This window comes from Triticum aestivum, chromosome 7D (genome assembly GCF_018294505.1).
Source record: "Triticum aestivum cultivar Chinese Spring chromosome 7D, IWGSC CS RefSeq v2.1, whole genome shotgun sequence".
Taxonomy (NCBI): Eukaryota; Viridiplantae; Streptophyta; class Magnoliopsida; order Poales; family Poaceae; genus Triticum; species Triticum aestivum.
Window position 1 is genome coordinate 330,080,930 of NC_057814.1, and position 10,398 is coordinate 330,091,327.

Consider the following 10,398-nt stretch of genomic DNA (forward strand, 5'->3'; position numbering starts at 1 on the left):
TAACGAGTGGACCGCAACACTCCCGAAAATGAACCGTAACACTATCAAAAGTGAACCTCATGAGTTTTTGTTGTATTTTTTCATACTTATTAATTTTTTACGCGCGTTAACCAAGCGAGTGGACCTTTCATCGGACAGAAGAACGCACTGCTTCAAACGAAAAACCGCACTGCAACAGGCAGTCAAGTGAACTTCATGATTTCTTTTTGTCGAACATAAACTTTCTCGCAAAAGTTTTTGTTGTCTTTTTTTCAACTTTTTTTTGAACGAGAGTGGACCGCAACACTCCCGAAAATGAACCGCAACACTATCAAAAGTGAACCTCATGAGTTTTTGTTGTATTTTTTTCATACTTGTTATTTTTTACGCGCGTTGACCAAGCGAGTGGACCGCAAGGACTGAGCGAGTGAACTACATCTAATATGGAAGCGAGCTTCATTTTGAGATCTTTTTGTTTTGTGTTTACCAAGTGGACAACAGAGGAGTTTTATAGCATACAAAATCTGCACTCTCCACCAGCCAAATCACGGTAATGAACTGCAGTTTTTACATTGAACTAATGAAGTGCACTTTTCAACAACAACAAAATTGAGTAATGGGGCATCCAATAGAACTTCTTCCAACTAAAAAGGCACTGCATCAGACGGTCGACGAGTGAACCGCACTGCTCTTTTTTAAAAAGCTGAACCTAGGCCAAGTGTACTGCACTGTTCTTTTTTCAAAAAAAATCGTAAATCACCATGGCAGATGGAGTGAACTGCCTAATTTATTTTTTATTTTCAAATGGAACGTTTTGTACAGATTAAAACACAACGCTTTTTTACAGTGCACTGCAACACTAAAACTGAAGGACGGTGATTTTTTTCAACTAGTGAACTGAACCCGAATGGGCTGTGCACTGTGGTGTACCTGCACACATTAAATTCTTATGAAAACGCAAAAAAAAAAAACTTGTTTATGAAGTGCACTCTTTTTCAGTACGTATTGAACTTGTTCAACTATGCTAGACTTACGGACATATCCCACGGAAAGCAAGTTACGGACTGATTTGGCAATGGTTAATTGGAAAACAAAGGGCAGCAGGGCCCACACTATAAATCAGGGGCTGCTCGCAAGGGATTGGTTAGGAGGTAGTCCGTAAGTTAATTTGCTTGTGTGCTGCCCGTAAGTGTAGCATTTTTGCTTCCCCCCTTGAAGGAGAGCACCCTAGAGCAGTGCACTTCTCTCCCGCCGCCAGGGAACCGCAACAAGTTGAGCAAAGAACTACTTCTGGAGGCTCGTTGACGCTCGCATACACGCAGTTGAATTTCACACCGCACTGCATTAGCAAAACCTGAAAAAAAATCTAAACTAAGGCCGACGCTCTACTAGCTGAAGGAACTACACGAGCTGCCTCGCCGCCACAACCGTGCTGCACGTGCGTGTATGCCGAACTGCATCACCATGCTGCCCCACCGAGGATTCATGATAGAGGGAGGGTTGATATCCCAAGGCCGGAGCCGGTGCTCACTGGGAGGCGCTTTTTGTGCTCAGCTGCAGAGAAGATCGAGAGAGGAACGTAGGTGGCCTCCTGGTGCCTGCACATCATGGTGGTGGGTGAGATGGGGTAGGGGGATGGGGTGGGAGGGGAGGAGGGGTGGCCATGGCTTTTTAGGCTCCCGCTCCACGCCGCGCCCACGACGACGAACTGCACATCACTGACACCCCAAGCGAACTACAGCGCTGTGCCCAAATCAATTCTGAAAGAAGCAAAAAAAAAAATTAAACGGGAGGAGAGGATGCTCGAGGCTGGTGGTTGCGGCGTCGTGCCTGACAACGAGGGAGGCCGGCAAAGTCAAGCAGTGGAGGAGGACCTGCATGAAGACAGGGGCCCAAACATGGAGCATGACCACGGCCGGGAGGAGGCAGCTCGCCGGCCGCCTCGTTGCAGCACACATGCCGCCTCGTTGCAGCACACATGCGGGAATCGGTATGCCAGCCGTGAGGAGGGGGGGTGTCCCTGGCGATTTGGATGAGCAGCCACCGGAGTCGCGGGATCGGGCAGGTAGCCAGCACAGATCCATGGCCAGGAGGCGCGTAGGGGGCGGTTGCCGGCTTGGATCCATGGTCGGGCAGCAGATCCATCATCGGCTGGCGCTTTGGTGGCGGTGGGAGGTGGAGGGAAGCCCAGACGGGGAGATGAGGGGTGGTGGCCGCTGGATCCAACTCGCGATGTGAGCTCTGGAGGGGGAAGGGGTGGCCATGGGAGCTCCTAGGAGGTGGAGAGGATGGGTTTGGTTGCGCCTGACGGTGACCGGCGGCGGCGGGGGCCGTGGTGCGTGGCGCGGGATGGCAGAAGGTGGACGGGGGCGGGGCGAGACGGCGGCGGCGCGGCAGAAGGTGGACGGGGTCAGGGCGAGACGGCGATGGCGCGACAGAAGGTGGACGGAGGCGGGGTGGCGGTGGCGCGGCAGAAGGTGGACGGCACGTGGGGGATTTGGATCGGGGAAGGACGGAGTGGGGATGTTGTGTGGGAGGTGGGGGTGGGGCTTTTTGTCGTGGTTTGTCGGGCTGGGTGGTTCAGTTCACGCGTGGGACAGTGCCGAGGTGTTAGCAGAACTAGTAAAACGTACGTGCGTTGCCACGGGCCTTTGAGAAAAAAGATAAGGTGCTACTCACTGAGTTAATATTACCCAAAACAATGTCGTTTAAGCTAACTCACATCTTTTTTTCGACAGTCAGCTAACACACATCATATTATTAAACACAATAATCTTAGAACACATACAGCTAGTCCCCTCAAATCTACGGACACGCCCGATCGTTAACTGCACAGGAAAGAGAAGGAAAATGGTAACCCAACCCGACCCTTATATCATCCCCGGTCCAGGCTATCCGCAAACTCTCACATTGACACCAAATATGGGGAGTATATGAGGCTCATAGACGCGCATGGTCGATCCGCCACGTAGGATGTGGCCCACCATGGACTACCTTTTCTTTCTTTTCTTTCTCTCTCTTCATCTCCACCAAGCACATGCACGTCACCGGATATATAAGGGACAAAATGAGGAGTATGGTTGCATGAACGGACAAATAGAGGCTCAAAACGGACACTGACTGGGCGCTTCTGTGGACTTTTAGGGTGCGTGGATTTGCTAAATCCGGCTATAGATGCTCCTATTGACAACTCAAACAGTCATGTTTTTTTAGTTGAAATGAGTTTTGTTTTATTCATTCATTTCAGCACGATCCGAGACCAAAAACATCACGAATACGATCTGATATGTACCTGGCCCAAGTTTCACATAACTTATTCGCACAATCCTCTTTAGTTAGCCAAAGAGAAGCTCCATTAGTCAAGCATCTCACCCATACCACCCTGAAACTCCTCTCTTGATGGCATGCACTCCTTTACCTCCTCAGCAATAGGCCATAGATTGATCTATCAATTTCCGAGCTTCTTAATTTAGCCGCCACTGTTTTTGAGTCTGCTCCAAGATAAGCTTTGCCACGTCCAATTCACGTGCAAGCTGAGCTGCCCATCGAATACACCGGACGACATTCCATTATGGAAATCTGGCAGAGAGGTGAACATCTACAAGGCTATAAATCAAAACGAACAAATCAACTATTCATAGATACCAAATTTAAGAAGCTCGCAAAATGTTACTGCTATAAAACTGTATAGTGCTACCCATCTTCATGTTGTTCCCTCCGTTCGTTCAAACTGAAAATAAGTAGAAGAAAATGAAAAAGAAGAAGAAAAAAAGATTACAAAATACTCCATCCGTTCCTAAATATAAGTCTTTTGGAGATTTCACTATAGACTACATACAGAGCAAAATGAGCGAACATATACTCTAAAAGGCGTCTATATACATCCGAATCTAGTCTCTATAGTGGAATCTCTAAAAGGAATTATATTTAGGAACAGAGGGAGTACATGTCTCATGCAGTCAGGAACTTCAGATTTTGAATAAGCTTATGCTTGTACCCATCTTCCAGTACTCTATCAGGAGCCAAAGTAACTAAACATCCTCCATCACCTCTTGCAAATCTCAGAACCTCCAATCCTTGATGCACTAAACTGACTTTCACCACAATCAGTTCTTTCCCTCATCGCCCCGCTCGAATGAAAAGGAGACTGAAAAGAAAGCGATATAAGTACATCAAGGAATCAGATGAGGGCTATTGACAATCCATAAATCCCATGAGTCCTACTGGTGGTATACATGAATAACCAAATGCCATTTACAATTCTCCTGAAGGTGGGTAAATAGAATGTTTAACCAAAGCACATCTTACAACCACATATTAGAGGATCGATATCTTTCAGGACAATTGCAAAAAATGATGAACACTCTGACTACACTAAGAGAATGGATGCGACATGATGTGAAACATATACTGACATTGCATCATGTAAAGGGTTAGTGGTGGTACTGATTATTTGTTGTTATTAGCAAATCCTTTTAGAGACCATGGATGACTAACACGATGTTGCAATCAATTTGTAATTAAAGAGACCAAAAGTTCTTTTTTTTAACCAGAAAGTCCTTGCGCTGGAGTTCGGACAAACCCCTCAATAACATGACCAAATTTGTTTTGGCTCTGGTTATCACATATCAAGTACGAACTAGCAAACATACAAACTTGTGAAGCTGATAAGAAATCATCAAAGTTATGTGAACTTGAAACTAAAAGTCCAACAGAGGAGCGAGGAACTAACCTTGTTATCATTTCTCTGAAGTCTGAACCTCGCCTAGTTCTTGGTCCAATGTGAGTATGCTTCAGAGATAATGATTTCTTATGTAACATGCGCTTTCACATCTGAAAAAGCACATAAATATATATAATAGGAATAGTAATCAGATGCTCAAAAACTATAACCTGAACATATCAGTGCTTAAACCAAATTATCTATACACAACCATAGATACTAAAAGAACCATCTAACAGAACCATGGAAGGCTTAGGTTGCATGTCCTCAACTGAAATGGGTGAGTTCTGGGCATCCTTCTAAGCTACTCTGTTTAACATAGCTCATGATCAATACTTCATGCATTTACCAAGCCTGCTAATGCTTTTTTGAAGTTGACGTCCCTATTTAAAATTCAAATATCAATTTGCACCAATAAAATCTTGATATGTAGGTGCATCCGACAAACTGTAGACACGAAATATTCATTGCATGAACCAAAAGTACATGAGCTACCTGTAGATGCAAGGAAATAATGACAAACCGCAACCAGTTCTCCTATCAGTATGTAACTGTGTGCCATTAATCTCAATATACCTCACTCTTGGGCGAAGTCAAGATCCATTCTAGATCAGTGCAAGAAGCTTCAATACTACACCTTCCATAAAATACAGGAACTTGTCCATATTTTACTGCATCTCCCAATAGCAGCAATATCATAATCTTCTGCCGCTTGCTCCCTTCTTCTAGTTTCAGCAAGAAAAAATTATTCAGTAAACTGAAATTGAAAATCTTTTGGGAAGTAGGTCGGCTCGGTGTGAAGCAATGGTTTTAGGTAACTGTCTCTGGTTCAAACTTTGCCAATGGGTGTGTATCGTCAACCATATTTCTACCTTCCAGTAAGCACGAAAGATAATTATTCCAAAACTACCTACGTGAACATCGTTGTCTGCATATATCAAGAAATAAAGATAAATTCCTATAACTACTAGCTTGTTCCTGCAGGATAAAGAAAATGTTCTTTTTTCGCTATTTTACCTTGGCAGACATCAAGGGCATTCAGTGATAACACCATTCTTAAATATGTCTCCACCAAAGTAATCATAGCATGCCCTGTTGGTAAAACATGAACAATTCTTATTTATCTGCATTCTCATAGTTCTGCTCTTCCAGATTTAAATACACAAATTTGATGACAAAGCATATTGGAGAGCAGGAAACAGCTATAGTTTTTGAAGTTAGAAAAAAATCAGTGCTTAAATGGCATATAGGCTTTAGGTTAGATCATTTTTTTATAAAATTGTCCTGTCGTGCTCACACAATATTATGCATCTAATCCTAGGCATTTAAGTAACCAAATTACTGTGAATAATCTGTGGACACATATTTATCTATTCTGAGCCAACTTCTTTGGATTCCTAACTTGTATAGCTGAATCAAACTCACTGAATCAAGCGGATGCTATGAGCTGCAAGGCTAAAGAGAATATGTTACAACTTACTACAGTCAAAAAAATTTGCACACATGATAAATTTTGACATTCGCCAGTGAGGAAAGGACATCAAAAGCTGCTACTATATACTAGGTTAAGTGGACGGAACAAAAATCACAAATCTATACCAAAATAATTTGTATATAGCCATAAAACAAAATCCATTGCAAGAAGATGCTACGTACATACCTTGACCTACAGCAGCAGCAGCAGCCAAACACCAACAGAGAGCACCTTCAATGAGCAGACTAAGCAGCGTGTGGCGAGGGGAAGTGGCACCACTTGACCACCATACAACACTCATCATCAGGTCAATGTCCACACTACCCAAGCCTCAAACTCTAGGTTCATCTCTTTTGTCAATCTGTTGAGTTGAATTGATGCTCTTGGGTAGTGAGAGACACGATCCATGGAGGTAGATTGGGTACAGGGGTTAGAACTTGGTCTTGAACTTGGTGTCGGGACGATGTGGGCGCAGCCGGGGCGTAAACCATCAATAACCATATTCCTTGTGCTGAAAACATAGTCATGTACCCTTGTAAATACAATCATAATAAACCTGCTCTAATGTCGGTCACTACCCGTCTCAATTCCCCTAACTCGAGGTTGCAACTTGCAACTTCAAGAATCATTCTAATAAAATCATACCGCGAGTGTTTTCCCATCAGGGGCGATGTCCCTGTCATGGAAGCACCACCTGTCAACTCCAAGCTTCTTCATGAACTCGAATTGAGATATCACCGAAACAGAAATCGAAGCATAAGTTGTTGATTCCAGCCATGGACCTAAGACACAAGATCAGGTAATTCCCATACTTCTTCTCTTAGCCATGGCCAGGGAATTTGTGCCATCCTCCCAAGGCCAGTTCTTTGTAGGTGCACCAAAAGGATCTCCTCCAGTACCCCGAAACATATGCCAGAATGCCACACTGAACCGCAACCTAACCTGTAGCACAAAACAAATATATAATCCTAGTGCAGCACATAATGTACAAGTAAATTAAAAGGATAATCCTAGTGAGCAAATGAATCAACCCTCTGTAAAATTTAATATATATCATGCACGCAAATATCAAAGGAATATAAGAAATGTAGGTGGAGAATATGTACAGGACACCGTTCATAACATGGAATTAACTAAGAAATTTCTAGCCAGTCTTACAATCCTTGTTTCTTGAGTTTGCCTAGATCATGAAGGTGAGAAAGAGCATCAACTGTAGTGAGCAAATGTCAACCCTCTGTACTCAGTAGAATGGTTTGTGATTTAGGAATATGTGGCCTGGGTAAGGAAAGTTAAGATTTGCAAGGAAAGATTAGTACGGGGATGGATCGGGCTGGGTGGGGCTCTCATGATCATCCATTTGGGTATGCTAGAAAAAAACCAGAGGAAAATCGGTGGGCTTTTCTTTCTTTGGAAAAAAAATCAGACGGGAGGTGGGCTAGCATTGAGAAAATCGGTGGAGGGGGCTAGCAATTGAATTTCAGTTTCAGTACTATTAAGTACTTTCTCAACAGTACTAAATGCTCCTTTACTCGGTGGTCAAACGCATGCCATTGTTCTGCAGTATGCAGGTGTGTTATCAAGTAATCATAACTCGAGCGTCTAAAATAAAGCATGAAAATTACGAAACACACCTTGCCCATTTTGTTGTGTAATAGGAACGACATCCAATTCCAATACTGATGGTAAATGAGACCGGAGGAGAAGTGTCAGCTCAAGTAAAATCATTTACATCGACCTTCACCTTAGAATTAATATGAATTAGTATGTAATCATCAACATCAAAAGCAGTATTTCCGATGGACTGAGACAATTCTCAGATGTGTCCATAAAAGGGCTACTAAGCAGGAACCGAAATCATGATTATCTTACCAAAATTATGCACTTCCGATGGGCTTGAACATGAGATCTCCGCGGTGTGGCAAATAACATCTAAACTACCAGTATCTGCATGATGCCAAGACGAGAAAGGTAGCGTCACCTCCACCGTGTCTCTGACATTCATGATCTGCCCCGCTGTTGTATCAATGGCCGTGGCAACTGAATATTTGTATCAACGACATGCTTTCATGCTCTGCTCGGCTGCTGTGTCAATGATGTAGTTGGAGTCCCTTCTTTGCTTCTCGAGGCATAGACCATGGACGCCCTCCTGGGAGCGACTTTCAGTAGAACAGACGCCTAACGCACGACCGACGGCAACACCCTCCAGTGCGCGACATCATTTCTTCGTCCTACTACGGCAGTCGTCCTTCGAGTTTCAAACTTTGTCCAAAAACTTTGAATCGTAGGAATTATCATTTTCGGAAATACGCTACACAATGAAACGAGTACACATGTGGCAGCTGGAATGTTTTTGACAGAAATAATGTTGTAGCTAAAAGCATTTCTAGCAACCTAAAGGAACAACCACTGCTGCTGATTTTATAGACACATACTTATGCAGATTATTGTATGGACAACCCCTAAACTATGTGTGTGTAGTTTCAGAATTTTAATATCACTTGACACCAAAGATGGCTATGATCAGAAGGATAGAAAGACATGCATACTTAGTGTTTATTCCCCATCAGTTTGTGATAAATGAAAGGTGTTAGCCAAGCATAATGTGCACAGGATCTGTCCTGGTAATTCATTTCCAATAAAGCCAGGTGATTTTTCAGCAAAAAGAATGGCATGTGATCCCATGATAGTTATTTTTTAATTTTTTTTGCGAAAACCATGATACAGTTATTAGATATATCTAGTGTCGATCGGTCCTACTGTGGCCTTAAGAGAATAAGTAGACATGCGGCCAGAAACATATATATAGGTAGATATCATAAGGTCCAGGTTCTGTCCAGAACAATCGTCTTTAGCAAGTCACCAAATCAAAATATATCCATTTGTACAATTGTACTGAGTTTGAACATGCTTAAATACATAGAAATTAGAAAGTAAATAGCAGATTATATTGTCTGAAACTGATCTTCCTGGAGAGGATTATATTAGCAGCAACTGGTTAGTTCTAACAAAATATGATTCGTCTATTTACTTAAATAATGGTTCACTTATTCACCTTCAATGTTTTGGCGTGATGGTGTTGATTCCCTTTCTGCCCTGCTTGTAATCTCATCAGGGCTTGAAATTTCCAATTTGTTGATGCTTGAAGGGCAACCATCTGCTACGTTCAACACGGACACCCTGCCATTACATATAAGTTAATTGACAGATTCTTGCTAATGGTCAACGACTAACAATCAAACTATGAAATGCATCGCGGTTAATTCTCACTAAAACTAATAATTCATATATTTCAGTGAATTTTACGTTAATCAAATAATCGAACTAATTAATTACCAGCATATGGCTGAAGAGGCAGTTGGTTGTGGTGCCTTGGACCTCTGGACCCGAGGCATGCGAGGTTGCAGTTGCCCTCCGGCCGCCAATCATCGGGTACGGACTGAAGCACGCCCTAATGGCCGCCTCCGCCTCCTGGAATGTAACAGCATCAAACAGGGCATAGCATCAACTAACGGGACTGAATTAAGCAAGAAAATTAACTACTGAAGATCAGTCGATGACGAGGGGAAGAGAGATTTGTTTGGGTGGGTACTCACGAATCCGCCGCCATTGGATCTGCCAGTGCCCTTGTCTGTGATGATGACGACCTCGAGGATCTCGCCGCGCTCGAAGTGACGATGACCTCGAGGTTGCCCACTATGAACATGTGCAAAACGAACACCTGAATCACAAAAAGAACATGGAGCAACATCATCACAAAAAATCTCGCACGGCTGAATCCCGATTCGCTCACCTGTTTTTGGCCTGCAAAATAAACGCAAAAGTAAACAGAGGTGAAAATAATCCCCGCGCACGGAGCAACTGGATGTCGCCTCGGGAGCCCCTGTAACAGTGTGACGTGGTCCATGTTTCCACCGGAGCCACCTCAAATCGACCCCAACCGCAAGGGGCCTGACGTTGCCGCTGGGACCTCACGCCATCCGGGAGGTCGACGTCGTGCGGTCGCCATTGGATCGGACCGGGAGGAGGAGTGGAGAGGGTCGGATCCAGCAGCAAGGACCGGATCAGCACCATGGCGGCTGCAGCCACCTCTCATGGATGCCATAGAGAGAATCCCCGCCGTGGAGGCAGAGCTGTGCGGGGCTGGCAGTGAGGAGTGGCGAGGAGAGGAGTGGTCAATGGACCTAAGGCAGTGCGTGACGGCGGCGACCTGGAGGCGGCGGTG

General features: G+C 44.1%; 1 protein-coding gene and 1 long non-coding RNA gene across 11 annotated transcripts; both read right to left on the reverse strand.

The window, feature by feature from the left end:
* Positions 1-1,251: 1,251 nt before the first annotated feature.
* Positions 1,252-2,933, reverse strand: LOC123171094 (extensin). The gene is made up of 3 exons (XM_044588740.1): positions 2,889-2,933; positions 1,854-2,550; positions 1,252-1,739 (listed from the first exon to the last, which is right to left on the reverse strand). Exons 1-3 carry the CDS (start codon positions 2,931-2,933, stop codon positions 1,651-1,653), a joined length of 831 nt encoding a protein of 276 aa, XP_044444675.1. The 3' UTR covers positions 1,252-1,650.
* Positions 2,934-3,287: 354 nt separating this feature from the next.
* LOC123167203 (uncharacterized) lies at positions 3,288-10,186 on the reverse strand. Of its 10 annotated transcripts, none has more exons than XR_006483853.1 (10): positions 9,770-10,186; positions 9,510-9,644; positions 8,046-9,353; positions 7,808-7,917; positions 6,989-7,118; positions 6,363-6,887; positions 5,720-5,794; positions 5,279-5,427; positions 4,712-4,812; positions 3,288-4,126 (listed from the first exon to the last, which is right to left on the reverse strand). It is a non-coding gene; the product is annotated as an uncharacterized lncRNA (long non-coding RNA). The 10 variants fall into 10 exon arrangements; XR_006483847.1 differs by having other exon boundaries at positions 3,290-4,126; positions 6,363-6,681; positions 6,822-7,118; XR_006483844.1 differs by having other exon boundaries at positions 3,291-4,126; positions 6,363-6,687; positions 6,822-7,118.
* Between the last annotated feature and the right edge of the window lie 212 nt (positions 10,187-10,398).